Source organism: Sylvia atricapilla, chromosome 11 (genome assembly GCF_009819655.1).
Source record: "Sylvia atricapilla isolate bSylAtr1 chromosome 11, bSylAtr1.pri, whole genome shotgun sequence".
NCBI lineage: Eukaryota > Metazoa > Chordata > Aves > Passeriformes > Sylviidae > Sylvia > Sylvia atricapilla.
In genome coordinates, this window is record NC_089150.1 from 12,886,218 (window position 1) to 12,907,557 (window position 21,340).

Genomic DNA, 21,340 nt, shown 5'->3' on the forward strand with positions numbered 1-21,340 from the left:
AGAGCTGCCATGATGCACAGCCCTGGATACAGCCTTGCTGACATCAACTCTCTTGGCGTGTGTTCAGAAAAGTAAACAGAAGACAATCAGTGTTGGGTTTGGCATAACTAGCAAGTCCATAAAACTGCCAAATCCTTCTCAGGGTATTCATCCAATTAATCACGTTGATGTAGGACATTTACTTAAATGAGTAAAACACACTGTATTTGGTTTTTAAAAGTTCTTGTCCTAAAATTTCCATTTTCCATTTAATTAGTAACCACAATCTTTACTTAAATAGCATTTTCTTTTTTTTTTTTTTTTTAGGTTGTTATTTGTAGGAAAAAAATGAATTCTGAAAGCTCAGGCCTTACCATGAGCAGCCCTGCTGTAATAAAGAAGTGTGCCAGAGGAGAAATGGAACAAGAAAAAATTTGGTAAGCTTTACTTCTAATCTTCTAAGAGGTTAGTAGACTGCAATACTGGGAGTTTGAAAACTAAGTAGAATAATTATTTGTTATAACTGATGTATTAAGTCTGTATTATTTGACAACAGAGAAGGAAAAAGGGAAATTTTTTTTTATTTTGTTTTTGAGTTTTTAGCAGTTAACATGGTACAGGGTGGCATGGGGGATGGGCTGTGGAAAAACTCCTGTTCACTTCAGCAGTGCAGCAGTTGTGCTCAGGGAATCTTTCACATATGGCAAATGTTTTAATCTCCCAATGCTGCTGCAATGCTGAGCCATGCTGGTACCAGGACCTTTAGGGCTGTAAGGCTCCTGAAATGCCTGCCCTGAGAGACATTACAAAGTCAGTAGTGTCTACTTTGTGCATAGGAAAAAAATTTACTCTGTGCTAGAGGAAAAAAGCAATTGCAATGTTAAGTGGTAGATGTAGACAAATGTTTACACTTCATAACAATTTTTCTGGTAAAAATTGCCACATATCATGCAATTTTTAGCATCTGGTTTGTGTTTTCATGAAGGGAACATGGTGTTGAGATGGCTTTGAGACTATTCCACCTGGGTTAATGAGAGCCTTTTATTGAGAGTCTGCTGGTTTTTACTTGCTGTTGTTTGCTAGGGTTTTTTTTTTACATTATTTATTTACCGTGTGGCAAACAAAACAGTAAATTCATGACAGGAAGCATGACACCCATATGGACAAAAAACTACCTTATGTTGTTTTTGTAGTCTGAGAAATCCTCTTGAAAAGCTAAAGAACTAAAGAAATATTAGCCAATGAATGTTCTGTTTCCTGTTTCATGCTTGTCAGGAAATCAAATAAAATCTTTTTTTGCTTTGGTTTTTATGTAATATTAAATTAACAATATCATAGCACCTGAAAGTAGTTTCTTTTAAACATCTCTTCTGGAACATTCTCAACAAAATCTTTGGATGAAACAGCAGGTGAGGAAGAACTGTGGGCTTCCCTCCTGACTCACAAATCTGCTCAGGGGTGGGAAATTGATACAAGCACTTTTTTGGTTTGATGTCTTCTGCTGGTTTTTAACTCCTGCTTGTGGTATTGATCTGGGGACAGTTCTGTTTAATATCCGTACCAATGAACGTGGTGAGGTGATGAAGGGCATCCTCAATTTGCAGTAAATTTGCAGATGACTCCAATTTAGGTGGAAGTGTTGATCTGCTGGAGGGTAGGAAGGCTCTGCAGGGGGATCTGGACAGGCTGAATCAATGGGCCAAGGCCAGTGGTGTGAGGTTCAACAAGGTAAAGGTAGACCCTGCCTTTGGGTCACAACCCTGCATCTCCAGGCTGGGGGCAGAGTGGCTGGAAAGCTGCCTGCCAGGAAAAGATCTGGGGATGTTGGTTAACAGCAGCTGAACATGAGCCCAGGTGTCCCCAGGTGGCCAAGAAGGCCAGTGGCATCCTGGCTGTATCAGCAATAGTGTGGCCAGCAGGAGCAGGGCAGTGACTGTCCCCTGTACTGGGCACTGCTGAGGCCACAGCTCAGATCCTGGGTTCAGTTTTGGGCCCCTCACTACACAAAAGACATTGAGGTGCTGGAGTGTGCCCAGGGAAGGGCAGTGGAGCTGGGGAAGGGGCTGGAGCACAAGTCTGATGAGGAGCAGCTGAGATAATTGAGATTAAACAATCTGGAGAAAAAGAGGTCCAGGGAGGACTTTATCAATAGCAGTGTGATGCATGTCTGGTTATGTTTCTAAAATACTATTTTTTATTCTGGGGTTCTGTGAATACTCCAGGTGAATGAACATTCTTTTTCTCAGCCTAATAAAGTGCAATGGTGCATTGCCTTACTGCATTGTTCATTTGTTGCTGTTTATTCATTGTCTGATTCTTGGAACTTATTTTACGTTCTGATGGTTCTGAGTTCATTTTCATGAAAATGTGAGTATTGGTAAGGACTGGTGTTAGTCATTGGAAGATTAGAAATGTCTATTGTTAAAAGTATGCAGTGATAGGATAATATATTCAATTAAGTCAAAAGTGTCCACAGAGAAAAGCCCTGAGCAAGACCTTATCTAGCATTTAAACATCATTTACGATGCATGTAAAAGGCTTTGATGTTGCAGAAGGCCCCCTAGAAACAGAGAGGAGAGTAAATAATTGACTGAACCCCAGTTACCTTGTACAGCCATTTGCCAAATCTGCCATTCTGGTTCATCAGTGTTTTTCATCTGCATAGTTTCGTGCATCTACCCTATGAAAATATAATTGAATTCTCAAACTTGCAATGATTTGCTTGGTTCTGTTGTTTTTTTTCCCTCCCAAGATGCATAAACAAGGTTACAGCAGCAGCAGAATGCTGGTAGTAGCAGAAATGTGACTGCTGTGAATGTCTGATAACTGCAGGGTATCGTGGCAGAGTTCACGTGTGAACCAAATTCAGCTGCTCTTGATAAGCAGGAAGGTGGAGGAACTTGGTGGATGGTCATAACATCAACAGTGTCAGCTGTCTGAGCTGGTGTGGAAGTGTGTTGAATAATCAAGGCTTAAGAGCCTTGAAATTATAGAAGCTCCTGATTTGGCAGATTCCCACTTTCATAATGTTGACAATTGCAAGAAAGGAACTAAAGACAAGGGAGCGAGTGGGAACTGTGTCAATTCATCCACACTTTCTGTGAGAGGAGCTGGCTGGCACATTGTTTTTCAATACAAATGTGCAGGAGAATTGGAAATTTTCCAGGTGTTGTTATTGTGTGTGGATTTTATACACTAGGCTGGATGAAATCTTGCTAGTCACTCCTTCATTGTGTTACTTAGGATTAAGTTGGGAAGTATTTAATCCTTTCAAAACTAATAATTGAAATTTGGATTCTGGACATCTCATGACAGTTTTTGGTGCCTTGGCTTTCTCTTTCTGTCTCCAAATACTCTGCCATGTTCATTATGAAGTATGCAGTGTTCTATTTCTATGACTAAGCTTTCATCACTTTTAGACCAAATCTCTCTGAAACTTGTCCATATTATGAATAAATAAATCTATAAAACTCCAGTGCATTCTGACTCTGTACTTATGACTTGGCATAAACTGAGTTTGAGGACAGAAACTTAAAAAAATTTTTTTTTCCATTTTTGTTTTGTGCTGTAACAGATTTTTTTGATCTTTCCTTTCTAATCTGAGACTGGTGACTTTGTGGGGAAGGGAAGCTGTTGAAACTCCAGTCCATGGAGTGAGAAGGAAGACATGCTTAGTTACTGAATTTAGATATTGCAAAAACTAGTTTGAAGCCCTGCTTCATCATTGCACTTACATTGAAAGAGAAGCTTACTGTCATATCTTAGTGTGCACATGTCTGGAAATTCTTTGGTATAGAAAAAGTAATTATTCTAATTATTCTGGAGTATTGTACAACCTGTATTTGAAGTGCCTTTTTTTTTTTTAATGGAATATAAGAATAGAAATAACAGGGTCAACTGACATTAAAACAATACTTGAACTGAGATCCTCGTGACTGAGTAAAAGCAAGATAAGAAAGCAATGGTGAGCAGCTGAAAATCCACATCTTCACTTAATAAGGAACAATGTAAATACCACACAACTCTTACTTTAAGACCTGTGGTTTTAATCACACAGATCTTCTTTCTCAGTGAGGACCAGAACAGAGTAGCTAAAATGCTGCATTCTCTACCTCTGAGACAGACAAGTGCACAAGCTGACTTGTAGCTTGTGTGGGAAGTAAGGCTTCGTGACAATAAATCATCATGACTCTGTTGCAAGCTTATGCCAGCTGCTAGTTGATGAAGGAAGAATTATGTGTCTGGAATTACAGTAAGAAGAGAAACAAGTTTTACAACTTTCCCTGTTTCTCCTATATCCTTGTTTAATCAGTAGAAATGAGTCATCCTAAAGAACTGAATTAAACTGAGCAGTTTAACTGCAGATGTTTGATTACAAAAGGTACGTACATGTTTGGGGAATACAAGGTTACAGTGTGTGTGCAAAAAGGAAGCCCTGTAAATTACAGATTAACATTTCAGATAGCTGGATAAAATTCATCTTATCTGCAAGAGGCCTTGAATTAGTCGCTTTCTAGTAATGTCTTATTACTAAGAGAGAAAATGCTCTTCTTGGAAAGCTGAAGAATATTCAGGGTAGTTAGCATAACATAGCAATTATGACCAGCTGCCTTTAACAAAGCAGATAAATATTTGCTGTACTTATATAAAATCAGTTCTATCTTACCTAACTTTCCTAGTTTACTTACAGTACTTCTCTGCCCATAAAAGGAGTAGCAGAGTTGAAAATTGTTACAAGGGAATCATTTGCATTGGGACTTGCAGCCTGAGACCAGTCCCTTAAAGGAAGTGGATGAAGTTCCAGGAGAGTGACGTAGGACATGGAGAAGGTGACTCATGAGGCTCTGTAGCACACCCACAAACAGTGAGAGATGAGGATGTGCTGAAATGGTTAAAGTAAGTGCACTCACCAGCTGCTGACTTTGCCTCATGCACACATGAAATGGGCTTTGTAGCTGAAGAAAATATGCCCCAGAGGCAAATACAAGTTTAAACACATGTTCAATCATCATGTCTTACAAAACTGGCTAGTGATTGCGTTTCCTCATCTTGGATGGGGTCAAAACCCTCTTGATTCTGCCTTGAGAAGCAGCCCTGGGGCTGCCCCCGCCCGAGCCCACGAGGTGGCAGCCTTGGTTCGGATGAGCGGCTCTCCCGCTCCTCTCTGGTTCTTCTCCTTCCCCCCCCACCCTTGGCTTCTTTTCTGGATCACAGAAAGACAGCAGCAGAGGTGAGTCACTAATTGCTTGTTTAAGAAAAGCTTTACTAAGCTAAGGCTGCTGCTTGGTGGGTTTTTTTGCAGAGGGTTAATTTTTTTTTTAAATTTTGTTTTGTGAAAGATCATTACTCACTGGATTCCTGGCTAAAGCTATAATCTGCATCTTGTACAAGTGACTACATTGTCTCTAGGTCATACTGCAAATAATTATTGTTGATAGTGTCTCTCTTAAAACATTTGCTGCATACTTGGTTATGACTCTCTTGGGGTCTGCCTGCTTTTTCACTGTTATGTCTCTTTATTATAGCTGTTAGCTGAGGAAGGGAGTTAGAACAAACAGTTCTGAACCTGATTGGTTCTAGTTGAATGTCAAGAAATTTTTATCCAGGTAAAAGGCAATGACATCTTAGGCTGCCTTCAATGGCATTTTGTTATTTTATTTATGAACATGTGTTAGTGCATGGCCTGATGACATGGCTTTTGTATTCTGACAAATAAATTGAGTGTTCACAGGGAGTGTACAGAGGGAGTGAAATACATTACTTTATTAAAGAGCTGAAGAATGTTTTAAGACTGTAACTTTTATTTACTTGATGTAGGAAAGGAATGTAAAAATCTGTCAGTCCATCTATTTTTTAAAAAGTATCTTCCTGTGTTCTTCCATATGGGCTATCTTGGTGAAATCTAAAAAATAAGTTTAATAAAAAATGTCACTTTGGACTGTAACTCTCTTGGCTGAAACAGGAATCACTGGTGCTGAGAAGCTGAATCTATATAGCTTTAAATAAGGAACCAGGCTTTCACATTGTGGTAGGTTAAATTTTTTAAATTTTCATTCATCCTCCCTCCCAGAATTAGAGAAGTGCACGTTATCTGGGTGATAGATAACATGGATGATTAGGCTCGGATCACCAATGTTAATAACTGATACTGTGGGAGGAGGCCTCACCATCCCTAACTCAGGTTTTGGTCATTTGTACATTGAAATTATGATTATAGAGGAAGAAAACATCTCCTTCAGTGCTGTCTTGCAAATATCAAGTGATTGAGTTTACATAGTTTAGAACAAGGCGGAAATTTGTCATCTCTCTTAGTTCTTATTCATGCTATAGAGCTTAGTTTTCTCATTCAGATATGCAGCATCTTGATGTATTTTCTTTTCCTTCTCTATTTTCATCTTTAAAAAAACCCACAAAAGATTGCAGAAATAGTAAAAAATTCCTATTGAAAAATATGAAACATGGTAACAAGCCAAGTAAAGGAAAACATTGCCTTCCCTCCTTCATAGTTGTCATGGCTTAACCCCTAACTAATGCCAATGATAGTGTCACCAAAAGTTGGGAATAAAACTCTCTGGCAACGCAATTTTAGTATGAGGAAGAGGCATCACTTTTATTTTAGGTGTCAGATGTGAGGGGGGGGTATTTTTCTGCCTTACCCACTTGCTAACACACTCGTTTAAATCTATGTAGCTTATACATATTCATTACATTTCCCAAGACTCATACATACATGCTAAAAATTCGCAGGGTTTCTTTTGCATATTCAAATCACTTATTGGGGCTTATTAACATTAGAGTAGGCATCTTTAGAGGGTCTCTGGTGGTCACTTGGGGAACATTCCATTCCTCGAATGATCCTTTTTTTGGTCACAGGCCTTCAAAAATAAAGTTTCTTTTCTTTGAGTGCACCCCAGCATGGTCTGGCCAAGATGCAGCTTCTTATCAGCGTTGCTCAGGCCCCACAGTCTTTTAGTCTTTAAGTACAGTAACCACTTGTACACATTTATACAGGACTAAGCACTGTCCTGCTTTAGTTAGAGCTAAAAGAGTTCGTGAGACTTAAATACTATTTGTTACAATTAAAGCTTTTCCTAGCAGTGATAGTAATTGTAATTGAAGGGGCAGAGAAAGAAGCCATGCACAGTATGGTTGCTCACCAGACGTTGCATCCCCATGCAGCCATGGCCCCCCTCCAGCTCCCTCTTATACTGGGCATGACCTCCTGGCTTATGGAATATCCTTGTGGCCACTCAGCCCAGCTGCCCTGACCCTCTCCATCCCAGTTTATTGTGCAGATCTTCGCTGGCAGAGAAGGGGACAATGAGTGTGGATTTCTGCTAATCACTTTGAAACATCTTGATTCTCTGTGTTGGGTGCATGTGCATGTGTCTATATCAAGTGTGACTTTTTTTTTTTAAATCAAAAACCCCAAAACTCAGCAATCTACCACTAGTAACCATCTGTTTTCTATATGCTTACCCTACTTCCCTTTCTAAAGATTCTTGTCCTTGGTCATGATTCCTTTTCACTGAGACTCCAGAATCTGTTCTTATCAACAGTCTGTTATTATTTTGTACTCCTGTTCAGCATGTATTACAATTGAGTTTCTAGTTAATACTGTAATATTGATAGGAAGACACTTCTTCTCCTTCCCTCCCTCACCACCCAAAAAAAGAATTGTTAGGTATACTTAGTCAATTCTCTGGCTGTAGAGGGAGTTGGCTTTTAAGGAACACAAATGGTATTTCTTTGCAATGTATAAATATTCCCAGTATTTGGAAACAGAATATCAGAAACAGAAGGCTGATTTGTAATTTGATCTTTCCTTCATGGCAGAGGGAAGGCTAGAGGGTATTTGAACTGGTTAAATTAAGTGCGTATTCCTGTGGGCCCTGAAAATTTCAATAGGTAAGTGTTGTAAGAGACAATGATTTGCATGTGTATCTTTCAAGCTGAATACATTTAGTCACCTGCAAATCATTGGGACACAAAGGATAACTTTTCTGTATTAAGTTGTCATTCCATTGCCTTAAAACTACACAAAGAAATTCCTCAGCAGACTAATTTGTTTTGATGTGGAGAAAACCTGTGTGAATAGGAATATTATGAACAGAAACTCACTAAAAATATATGACTAAAAACTACCCGCGAGTATTTCAGAATATCCTCTTTTATTAGTTAGTATGGAGAACTCATGTTTTCCTTTCCCAACTTTGTACTTAATTATTATAAGAAGCATAAATGAAAAATTAACCTAATGTATTAGTGGGAATAGAGGTGATTTGTTGCCACTTTCTCTGTCAGGCTTTGTGCTTGATGGTGAAGGCCAGGAGCTCACTGTATTTTATGAGTTATGTCTTCATTTAAAAAAATGGATTCTGTAGCTGTTTTTTGAAAAGTGAATTCAATTACTACTATGCTTCTAAGTGTAGAGAAGATTTTGTTTCAAAGACTCGTTAATTGTTGCAAATTGCACCAAAGAGGAGGAGCTCTCAGTTTTTCTCTCTTGGGGTCTCCCCAGCCCCACTGTGTACAGAGCAGTAAGATAAATGTGACTCTATTTTGAAAACTATAGAATGTGTTATAAATTATTAGAAGCCAATCCAAAATAAAAGAATTTATTTAGCATTTTTCCAAGATCAAATTAAAAAGCCACAATAAAATCAGACCACATCGATCAAATGTTGGGTGGGCAGGGTAACAGCAGCAAAGGTGCCATCCAACCTCAACCACAAATGCTCTGTGTACAGCTTTTATAGAGTTTTTCTGTCTGGAGGGTAAGTCTATTGAAAGTCCAAATATTCATGTATTTCTCTATTTCCAAGTAAGGTTTTGAAAGGGGTTCCCAAAGTATGAAAAATGTCTCAAGAGTCTTCCTGGATTTTTTCTTTGGGGTGCTGATTCGATCATCCTCTGGATCCTCCACCAAGATTGATATCAGATTTGGGTAGTCCTGAAGTGGAAGCCCATCCTTGATGAATGGGCCATCTCCAGTCCAGCTCTGTTGTTTCTCTTGCAAATTTTGTGGTTTCACAGCTTGCACAATAGGCTTTGGAATCTCGGAGGCGCCCTCGAGTAGCCTTTTAATAGTCCAAACTTTTGATACAATATTTTATACACGAATTTATACATTACATTTATCACAAATGTCTTTCTGTTTCACGGATTAAATGCAAGTAGATATGTGACTAGATAGATTAAAAAAAGGAGAGCAGTTGCACTAAAATTTAAAAAAACCTGATGTGTCTGCAATTTCATTAGATACATTCACACCTGACACTGTATTATCCATCATTTGTTGCTACACAGAGCTAGATCTGGCAGATTGCACCTGAGCATGCTTAGGCACGTTTCCCTCCCTCTGAGATCTGCTGTTTCCTAACTCAGTGCGGGGAGGGTTTTGTACCAAAGTGCAGACAGGAAAGTCATGATATGCTTTTATTGTATCTACCCTTTATATAGCATCTTCTCTGTCTCATCCATCACATTTTTTAAGTTTGGAGATTTTTTTTTTTTCCTCCCCCCAGATATCCTCCTTTATCTAAACTAGCAACTGACCCAAAGAGCTCTTTCATCTTCTTCCCCTGTGTTGTGTTGACATGAGGGCGCTGCATAACAAAACAGAACATTGTGGGAAATATCCAGCAATCTCCGTACAAATGAAGGAAGAAGAAAGCAGGGAGGAAAAAAAAGCAGGATTTAGAGGGCTAAATTAGTTGATCACTCAACATTGAAATTTATTTGATAATCTGCTGGTTTATTATTCCTGAAACAAAACACGGTAATAAGCTCCTGCAGCTGCTGCCTTCCTCTCTTTTGGAATGTGGTGGTTCCATTCCCCGTGTGGATCTGTGCTGTGCCCCGCGGAGGGCGCTCCTCGCCGCCGGGACCTGCCCGCAGAGCCTTGTTTCTTCATTAAACGGCTTAATTCCCTCTAAGCTGCAGCCAGACTTCTCTCACTTACTGATGTTTGGCTTTTGTTTTGAAGGACTTGATATTACAATACTTGGTTTCGTCGTGGTAGTTTTTTAGTATCTGTATCAAGGTGTTGAAAAGGTAAATTCCTTAACACCAGAACCATTTCTTCATCTCCTCTCTGAAGGTTTATATGCGTCTGGTTTTGCTCATTGTGTGTTTGTGCTGTATGGGTATGGCTGGACTTTTCTGACCAGCAGTGTCCTTCAGGTCTGAAGGTGTGCTTTGCAGAGCTTTCTCTTGTCAGGTTAAGCAGGTTTCTTTTGCAGGTCCTAAAGAGCCTATTTGCAAGAAGACAACTGTGAAATGCCCCCTGACTCTGTACATTTAATTTGGAAAACTTGTATATGCTAATTTTATAGTCATAAACAGAATAGTGATTTCTTACATTTCTCTACTAATGTGAAATTTCATTTAACTGAAGCAGCTGTCCCTGTCTCCTTGAGGAACACAGGCCATGAATGTTCAGCTGTTAGTTTTTCTCATAAAGGTAGGATGGGATCATGATTTTCTCTTACCATGCTCCTGCCTCAGGCCTTTCAGCAACTGACTTCTACCTACAGAAACACATAATTGTCACAAAGGGCAGGTAGGAAGATAGACCATAGACTTTAGAACTGGCAAAATCTTGTTTTGGTTTCTGAATCTCTGGTGTCCTTATTTATAGGAAATGGTCTTGTGTTAAATTGCAGCAAAGCTCCTGAGTATTGTTTCCTTGCCAATTTCAAGTCAAACTGTTTTAATTGGTGATTAAAATAATTTTTTTTTCCCAATTAGGAATCTGTGACTCTTGCCAAGATATTGGTAGTCCCCAAAACTGTAATCTGTCATCAGGTCGCAGTTGATTTAGGATTTTGCATCAGCTAGGTGAATAGATGATGATGGTTTGTAGCCTGGTGAAGCAACAAGTTATCTTTCTTCTGAGGTAATGCTGACCTGTTTTCTCAGCCTAACCCAGCAGTTTTGAAATTGCTCAGGTAAACAACACTGTGGTGCTGCAGAGCAACATTTGGGATCAGTATGGATGCCGGCTGTCTTGCTTTGTTACAGATTTAATCAAGAGGAAATTTTAACAAAGCACGTGAATTTCTTTTGTTTACAGTGCTAACTTGTGTAGGAAAACAAGCTCAGTTATTCAAGTGCCTGTATTTATTTGAAAGTGAAATATCCAAAATTTCAGGTTCTTTATGCAGTACTTTATACATGTTTTGAGATTTCTGGAAGAATAGAAAGGTTTTTTTTTGAGTGAAGCTGTTGTAAAAATGAAGTTACACCCACTTTTTATTGTATGTTAATTGTCTATTAGGCTTTGTAATTGGTGTGCAAAGATTGACACCCCTGATACCACAGCATGCTTACAATAAATGTCTGCTATGGTAATTTAATGCCTTAATAGCCTTTTAGCAATCACTTACATCTCAAATGCACTATAGGGCATTTTTTTTTTTAACTGATGCTTTTGCTCGCAGTAGAACTCCATTTAATATTTTTCACTCGCTAGTAATTTTAAATATTTCTCTCTTGAGAAGAACCACCCAATTTTATGAACTTGGACAAGAAATAATTTAATTTTCCCCAAGTAGGGTGGTCGATTCATTATGACAGTTTAAAGAACAGGCTTTTTCCACACATGCCATAGATTTGCTTGAAGAATAAAAGTTATGATGCATTTTGAGTTTAATGATCCAACCAAGTAAAAGTTCTTTCTCAGTGGGACATCAAGGGAGCTCAGAGTTTTGAAACCATTTTCTTTGCTTTTCAAGGTATCTCAGCAAGTCAGACTTGTAGCAAGATGCATTCTGTGTGGTTTGATGAGAGCCTGGTTTCCTCAGGAAATAACATGTGGCTGTGCTGTTGGTCTTGCCAGCAACTTGAACTCATTGCCTAGTTTTGTTTTTTACAAGATATAAAAAATACCAGAGCAAATGAGCTCCAGTGTTAACATAACAGTGTGGGTTGAGGTGAGAGAGCCTGGTTAGTACTGGCACGGCCAGGGAGGCCCCCAAAGAGCGTGGCCGTGCACATCCTTGGTGAGGAGCAGCAGCACAGGTGTTGTCCTGAGCTGACCATAGCTCTCCTGTGGCAGCGGGTCATGGAGGTGCTGAGTGCTGAGGTGTGGGACACAACCTGGGGGCTGCTGCCACTGGAAGAACCTCTCTCAGCTGCCCCAGCACGGTCTGCCTGCAGCAGCGAGGTGGGGTTCTGGTCACTGTGTGTGCTCAGTGCTAAACCTCTGATCTTTAGTGCTGGCAGAGATCATGAGGTGACATCTCACCCTGTGCCACGCACAGGGTGGGAGTGCTACTTCACCTCATTCTGGTGCCTCCTCGGTCTCTTGGAAGTAAGAAAGAAACTTTTATTTTCAATCTTTACCCTGAACAAAGAGTCCATAGTGGAACAAAAGATTTGCAAACTTGTTCTTCATTACTCTGCCACTTCTCCTGAGTGATTGACTTGTCAAATCGATGCATATCTCTCCTTTCTCGGGGAGATGTGCCTGGAGGGCTCTTAGATAACATCATCAGCAAATATTGCAGCAGCCTGAAATCCTTGATGTTCGACCCCACTTCAGTTGGAGGTGGGGGAAGTATCAGCTGAAGTGAACTCTTTTCACATCAGTTGTTCTTAGAACACTGTTTTTGATACATTTGGAAATAAAAAATGCTGTCCTGAAAACACAGGTAGTGTTTTATTAATCAAGAGATAGAGTGTAAGTGACTGGAAAAAAATCCAACAGCTTGGCTCCAGAAACATACTTGACATATTTAAAAGGAGTAGGATCACTCACCTACCATGGTAGGTCTGTTTTCCATGACCAAAAGGAAATGTTAAATACCTTTGCATCATCATTGATCAAATCAACATCTGTTTGACTTCTTCCCTTGTAGTTTGACTCTTCAGCTGCTGTAGTGACTGGGGATATTGTCCTTGTGTTCCAGTGCTTTCTGTATGGAGATTGGAACAGCCTGTTCTTTTGTGTTTGTGTTCAGGAGCTTTCCAGTTTTTATAATGAAGTATTGCAGTTTGTGTCTCTAATATACCTTGCTGAAACCCAAATACATTGGTATCAGCAAGAGTGAGAACAAAGATCAATGTGCTCTAATTTTAAGGCATGGCATTGAAACTTTTGGAGGAAATGTAACAGTGGCAAGTATTCGGAAAAAAACCAAAAACGTGATGGAAATAAAGAACAAAACTGTGCGGATGTGCAAGTTCTAATTTCTTCCATTGGTGGCTCATCACTGTTCTGCTTGACAGCAAAATCCCATTTCCTGCCTCACTTCGTGTGTTAATGCATGGTTGTGCAGGGATTGTGATCAAGACGGAAAGGAAAAAAGCGTAGGAGTGTATCTATCCATAGAAATTATTTTTTTAAAATATATGATGATATATGCATTTTGGAAAAAACTAGCTCCAGTTATCTCACTGATTAGTGCACTTTTAAAGGAATGTTCTTTGACCTGGGACAAAATAATGTAAACAATTTAAGGGCCATCACTGCTAAAATTTTATTTTAAAATATAGGATTCTGTAATTGTAAGAAAATTATTTTAACAAGGTTTCCTGTATACTCCTGTAAAATGGTCTTGGGCTGATATTAATTTAGTTAGTGTATTTATATTAAAGACACTAGAAAACCTAACTTGTTGCTGGCAGAAGTAGATATAAGTGAATGTTTTCTGTACTGAGTGGATATTTTGAATGGAAATTTAATGGTACCACAGTTTCAACAGGTTTGACTCCATTGCATTCAGGGTTTCTATAGTAATTACTATGGCAACTGTGATGCAGGAAATGTTCCCACGGGAACTCAGTTGTGAATACTAACTAACTGAAAACATTTTGCTTTTGCATCTCAGGTTAAATGTCCCTTCCATGAAAGTATGGGGAGGTTTGCGTATTTAATAGGAAGTCATTCTTTTACATAAAACCCCACATATGTTGACAGGTGTGTCTGGTTTCAGAGCAGAAACACCTTTTCAGTGTATTGCTGGAGTATTATCCCAAAGACCAATGAAAAGTATTAGAAACATCAGGTGTAAAGTTTGGCACCAGCTTCAAATATTTTATGTTGTAAAGAAACTTCTTAAGCCAAATTTGTAGTGCAAAATCTGCTCAGGAACTATAACTTAGTTTTATCTTGGAGAATTATGTAAATAATTTACATATGACTTGTACTATTAATAAAAACTGTCTTGGTAGCCTTCTGACCTCACTGTGCAACGAAAGTCAGGATCACACAAGTCACATGGTAGAGGTCAGTATTTGTTGACTTCAGTGTCTCTTTATAAAATGCCGTCAAAAACTCTTCTGCTTTTTTCAGAAATGAATTTTTCAGTGTTAAATGAAATATCCTGAAACTGTTTGTTGTTAAATCTAGCTCTCCTTGTACTTGCTTTTACTCCTTGTAAACTGGCCTTTGTGCATACAATTGCCTTGTTCATATTTATTCCACTTTCATTCAGAACAAAGAGGAAATCAGTCTGGTGTTTATGATGTGAATAAACTTTGAAACTTGAAAGCATTTCAGGGTTTGATTTGGTAGCTTCACTGCCATGGAATAAAAAAAAATACTTAGCGTACTCAGGGGATTTGTTGCCACAAGGAAAAAGTTCTAATGAGTTATATTTTAAAAAGGAAAGTAAACTAGTAAATATTTACAAGACTGGTAATTATTTTTGAGATCTACAAAAATATGTTAAAGCTGAATGTGAGTGAAGAGCACTTTGTTAAATATGAGGAGAAAACAGTTTTCTGAGCCTCAGGGGCTGATAGTTGCTCATAGAGTTATTTATGCAACTTAATAGGAATTACTGTGCAGATGGAAATGTGATGAAATGGAGGTGAAATCACTCTTTATTTGGGCCCCTCTGGTGTACTATCTGCTAGTAATGCAGGTGAAGGTCTTACAAGCAAAAATATCTCTGTAAATCTAAAAGCTACATAGTTTGATCTTGATGACTTTTATCTGTACATCACATACTGATATCACATGCACTGCAGATGTTTCAGCTGTGAGTCTCTTAAATATTTTGTTGCATTTATTGTACTTACTGGTCTTGGTAGTCTAATAGATTGTAAGTATTCTCTCCCAGGTTTTGTTGGATGCTTGTCTTTAAAACAACACTCAAAGGAAAAAGATAAAGTATCCTGATTTGGCCTTTTAAAAAAAAAAATTCTAAGCAAAATCTCTGTAAATGGCGAAAGGTTGAAAAAGTCGAAGCTTTATCCCTTAGGCTTGATATAAACATTGCAACATCCCATGAAAGGTTTTGTTATTGATAACGTGGTGAGGACAAGAGGAAATGACAGTATGAGAGGAAATTACCTCAAGCTGCATCAAGAGAGGTTCAGATTAGAGATCAGGAAGAATTTCTTCACTGAAGGAGTGGTTGGGCATTGGAAGGGGCTGCCCAGGGATGGGGTGGAGTCACCATCCCTGCAGGAGTTTAAGAAAAAACTGGATGTGATACTTGGTGCTGTGGTTTGGTTGACATGGTGGTGATCAGTGAAAGGTTGGACTTGATGATCTTGGAGGTATTTTGCAGCCTTAGTTATTGCATTATTCTCTGAGTTTCTGACTTTCCCCCCACTTCTTCATATTCTGTTCTTTATTAACTGACAATGGTCAAAGTGTGGGAGAATTTCTGTTGTCCATGTTGTAGTTATGCCATCATAAAATACTTGCTTGTGCTCTGAGCAGGGGCCCAGGATGCTGCAGAATTTAATATTTGGTGAGGTTTTTATGTCCAAGTTATTGATCTGTATGTAACAATCTAGCTAAGTGGAATTTGCCATGACAGCCACCAATCCTTTAGGCATGCTGGAGGGCAGAACTAATGGAGACAGAAAATTGTGGTATAATTTGACTTCTTAAGAGAGGCAGTTAACTGCATGCTGAAGATAAGTCATGGGCATGGCTGCATCTACTTGGAAAACTTGGAGTTTATTAGCTCTGGTGGTGACAGGCCTGTTAAAATCTCAAGATGTTCTGGTCTGTCTGCATAGAGATTGCAGGAGTGGTTCTTGTCACTCAGTGTAAAACCCTTCAAGCAAGAACAGTCTCGCTCAGTGAAACATTATGCTGAAAGTTAATCCTCTATAACTGATCACATTTAATAAAAACAGATTTCTTCCCTTGTCTGACTGGCTTAGTGCCATATCCTTGAAAGCAAAGTGTGAAAGTATCACACAGCTCTCTTGAAAAAGGTATGCAAGACTGTTTTGCTTTCCAACACAGAAAAGTCTCTAAATTTACTATAATGATCCTACTGACATTTTAGTTTGAAACCTACATTTTTGCCTTTTCAGGTGAAATGCAGAAAAATGTGAAGTTGCCAATGAAGGATAAGGAACCAGCCAGTACAAAAGTTTTAAAATCGTGTATAGGATTGACTTGCCTCCAGATGTTACTTGTTTTAAATACTGTTGCCTGCTTTGCTCAGCCTTTCTGGTCTCTCTGAATGCCTGTAAGTGAATCTCAGCTCCACAGGAGCTTACCTTCAGAAAGAGCCAGATGAGATGAATCCAAACAGAAAAGGGTATCAGAAAACACCCATTGCCTTCATCAAGAACATGATGTGATGGCACTTGAATGGATATTGAGGGTGTTGGTAGGTTCTCTATGGTACAGGTGAAAATGCTGTTTGGGTGGATTTTGAACAGCTAAGAAATCCCTTGTTTGGTTTCTCTGTGTGCAAACCTTTTTTTTTTTTTTTTTTTTCTGTCTAACCAGCAAGTATCCAGTCTTGCTAACCTAAGTGGATTTCCCAGCCTTAGGTTCTAGTTTGAAAACAAAATGAAGCAGACTTGTTGTCTTTCCTTGAGCATGAGTGTTGTGTGGCTTTTGCTCGGGGCTTGGCTTTTTCTGACTGTGATGATGGGGGCAGTTAAACCTTACCATCAGACCTTGTTTTCCTGTGGACCAGAGGATCCTCTGTGACTGTTGGGTGGAAATGAGCCAACATTTCTTTGGGTGAGCAGTTGTTCTCCCTGTAAAGAATTCCCAGAGATTCGTGTCTCTGGGATACACGATTGAGGTAAGGTAATGACCAAAAATTAACAAACATTATTGTGTTTTCTCTTCCGAGTATAGTTGAAATGATACAGGAATATTTTTAGGCTGCACAGTCAAAGTAAAGCTATGAATTATCTTTCTCATCTCAGCTTTTTATAATATTCATGAAATGGTGGGTTTTTTTTTTTAATAGAAACATAACACAGGACTGTTCACATCCTCCCCAGCATTAATGCAGCTGCACCTTGGTCAAACTGCAGCAAAATCTGGGTCCTCCTGTTGGCTAGAGCCGGGGATTTCTCTTTCAGGGTTCTTGTATATCAAAGGGGGTGCTTTCATAGTCCTGTATGTTGATGGCGTTTATTGCATCAACCTGCGACAATTAGAAATGAAGAAATAATTTATGTTTAAAGCTTTAAATCAAGCTTCTTATTCTTCAGAAGGTGAAATGTTACATCATTTGGAATATGTGAGTTTTAGATTGAAAAGTAGCTCTTCAGTTGGCCTTCAGTTGTTTTTTTTCTTTTTTCATAAGAATGTTTTCAATTTTTGCAGGAAAGGAACCAAATACAGAAATGAAAAAAAAGCGTTTTGTAGCTTCTTTGGGTTTTGTTAGTGATGGGATATTTTATGATAGGGTGCATTGTTTCACACTATAAATAAACATGCAGAGAGCATGGGAAAAGAGTAGGTGTGTGACAGCTCACTGCTACATGTACCTGCTTTGTCTCTGCATCCACGTTCACAGGGGCTGTTTTTCTTTCTTAATGCGTTTATGCCGGTTCATGAGAGTAGGACAGTAAAAGATTATGTTCACTTTAGTAAGTCAGCACACCAGTCATCTATTTTTTCCTTGGTGTTTTTGTTGCTCTCAGTATAGGAAGTGCTCAGTCTTGCTCAGCTGAGTGGCCTCTCCACCCTCAGTTACTCATTTGTGACGAGCTCCTGTCTGCAGGATGGGGCCCTGGCAAATCAAACATGCACCCAGTCTCAGAGTTACTTTGCCTCTAGTAAGAAAAACCCATCAAGTAAACTCTCTATATGGACTTAAATATTTCCTAAGCCAAGTTCTGTTGTGTTAGATTTGCTTTACACTTCCGGAAAATAAATGGAATTTTCCACAGTCTCAGTTTAGTGCCAAAATGCACAGGCCTAGTATAGAAGAGAAATAGTGTTTGAGATTACCAGTGGATGCATCAATGTTTTTTATTAAGTAGGTCAAAGCAAGAGCTTTTTTTCCTGCTTTTAAAATCAGTACCAAAGGTACATTTTTATTATCTGTTATTTAAATATCTGAGAAAATCCGTATTGAAAAGTACTGTTAACAGCTAAAATGCTCTTGCATGTCTCAGGCTTCACCAGGTAAACGACTTTGACCTCTTTTTTTGTGCATAAAATTTAGTATCACTATTCCACTGTGTTAAAATAAATGTGCTTTCGTGACCTGTGTTTTAGTGTACATATTTGATAGGTTGAGCAGATGACCTCACAAAACCAGATCTGAGCAGTACTATTTATTATTAAACAGTATCTTTGTAAAATACTTACAGCTGTAGTAACAACCTTTATTTCAGCAGATTGAAAAGAATTTTTACTTAGCAGTTTGTCTCCAAGTGGTTTGAGCTTTCCTTTTATTATCTGAGTATTCTTGCAGATTTGCAAAATGAGCTTTTATTTTTGAACGGATGTAGCAGCTGAATATTTTAAACTCAACACGCACAGTTTGTATATTCATATCTAAGAAATACTCCTGTAGTCAGTGATTCTGTATGCAGATAGGCTGGAAGATCAGATGAAGATGTAAAAGTTGCATGAGATTAATATAAACTGCCATAAACTGTTCACTTAACTCATCATCATGCTTCAAGGCAGATAAAACATTTTGTTAGTAGATGTAATAGAAACTTTTAAATGCAGTCTGTATTTTAGTTTTTAGATTCCTTTATACACTTTTACCTACTAATTGTCATTATATAACTAGCCTACAGCAAAGCAAAAGTTGCAAAAAAAAGCTCCACTGATTTTTTCTGAACATGTTAATTTAGTGTCTAACAATATTTTCATAATATATGCTTAGTGTGTGTGTGATGGAACTGAAACAGAAAACCCTGTACATCTTAAGGACAAAAGCAATTCATTCACTAGACTACAAAATAGTGGTACAGGTACCTTGGTCAAATAGAGTGTGAGAACACAGAGGGTATTGCTAGTGTCAGAAGTTCCTGCAGTAATGAAAGTTTTGTTTGGTAAAATTCTAAACTATCCTTATTGAACTGCAGGGTTACCAGGAACTAGCATGTAAGCAAGTCAGTCATTCCCTGGTAAATGTTTCAAGGGGTCTAAGATATATTGGAGTGAAGCTGCCATTTCCTGGCTTATCTTGGCAGTGCTGGAGCTTAAAGGTGAAATGCAGAATACACTCAGACAGGGGGCTTAGTTTCTCCAGGGCTGCCTCTCCAAGGGACAGGTCCCCACTTGTACTTTCCTCACAGTGGAGGGACTTGGTTTCAGGTTTTATTCCCAAGGTGAATTTCCCCAGTGATTCCTAAGCCAAGTTCAGATGGAGGTTTTGGTGACCCCTCTCTCCCACAGTCTGAAGAGTTCCTTTGTATCCCCACCTTTTAGTCTTTCCTTCTTAACACTGCAGTGCTGCAGAGAAATGTTTTGGTTCCTTTTAGCTAAACCAAGAGATCCATGTGTAAGAAAGATCAAATGTCAGAAATTACAGGTCTGACTCTCATTGTAAATAATTTTAGGGAGGAACTCTTCATCTCTGTGATCCCACATGATCTAGTCTGTGATACCTGCTTGGTGCATTTCAAGACTGTTCATCACATGCTTTCAGTTATAGGAACCATCTCTACCTTGCCCTTGACATTTGAAAAATCCTTACTATAGTATCTGAGTAATTTATTTTAGAATCTATGTGCCTCTAAAAGTCAGGTTTGCTCATCTCTTTTAATGTCTATTAGTAACTCCTCTTTTTTCTTCAAGCTAATGTTTTATTTTGTTCTATCTGCTACCTACTTAAGCCAGTGATGATTTTTATTATTGGTCTTGTAAAGTATTTTGTTACAAAACTAAGTGCATCTAATACACTATTGGACCAGTACCCTTCCTACCAAAATGTAATATCTATTGGCTGTTTAAAAAATAGAATTCTTTGACAGTTTTGTGTTTAAATGTCAAATAACGGTTTAGTATTTTAATAGTTTTATAACACAAGCTGTTTCTTAATTTGCTCATATCCTGCTACACTTCAGAACGGATTTATCCAGTAAACAGGATGATCTGAAGTTATGGTAGTAATGTGTTGTAGGAAAAGAAAAAGAACAAACATTAACTTAAAATATCTTTGAAAATGGTGCAATACTTTATTTCTTTTTAAGTATAGTTTTCATTGATGTTGACAGTGGTAAGACCAAGTGATCAAAACAACTTTAAGATAGTGAAGGACCAAACTGAAAATTATAAATGAGGTCTTGCTTTTGGTAGAACTGAATTTTGTCACTTGAGGTGTATTTGAGAATCAGAACTTTTTTGTTACTTCCTTTTCATTTAGGTGTGTGTTAGGCTGAAAAATGTTAGTTCAGAATGGTGATCATAAAAAAGTTACAAATATACTTGATCTAGATCATTCCCAGTTATGGGAACCATGAGATTTCTGAGACAGCCTTTCAGGAAAATGGTGGGATAGTTCTTCTGCAGTTCTAGTGTCTCAGTACCTTTGAGATGGGCTATATGAAATGCTTGCTTGTAGTGGGAAAGTATGAAACATTCACTGTGTCCAGACTCCAAATGCCCCGATAGAATAGAAAATAGGGACGTAATAATCAGGCCAGATGCATGGAAGTGAAAGTTTTTGAAGAGATTATTTAGGGTAGCAATTACGTTGCTAAATTAGTCTAATCCTTCAGTCTGGTTGTAGGAGAGTGCTGTATACATTGGATGGAAAGAAATAATTTTGTGAAGAATTTTGTTGTACCCTGATTGTATCAGATCAGGTCAGCAAGTCATGGAGGAACACACAGTGACCTCCATATGTCTCCCTGCCTTTTTAATTAACTCCTTTTGGTAAAACTACGTTTTTTCATTAGGCTGCTGCATTTAAGGCCCTTCAATAATGCCACAGTAGCATTAAAAAGAAGTTAGCAGACCTTTGTGAATGATGGGGAGATTAATTCTCACCAAAATGATGCAAGACTCTTGATTGATAAGAGGGATGAGGGTACCTATTGTGAAAGCTGGCGAAATGTAAATTTGGTGTGTTTGCTCATTATAAAGCCTGGTTGGTTTTGTGTAGTCTGGGTTACTGTCAGTGAATGGGAAAGTTACAGATTGATGATAACAATTGCTTAGTCATCCTTC

The 21,340-nt window shown here is 38.5% G+C and overlaps 1 protein-coding gene across 3 annotated transcripts in view; it reads left to right on the forward strand.

The window, feature by feature from the left end:
• The first annotated feature begins 319 nt into the window (after positions 1-319).
• ARHGEF3 (Rho guanine nucleotide exchange factor 3) overlaps positions 320-21,340 on the forward strand; it is a 96,301-nt gene continuing 75,280 nt past the window's right edge. For all 3 annotated transcript variants that reach the window (XR_010744446.1, XM_066326732.1, XM_066326735.1), the window contains exon 1: positions 320-416. Coding sequence is in view for 2 of the 3 variants with exons in the window: in XM_066326732.1 (XP_066182829.1) it covers positions 328-416 (89 nt within the window). In the remaining variant the exon portion in view is untranslated. The remainder of the gene's footprint in view (positions 417-21,340) is intronic.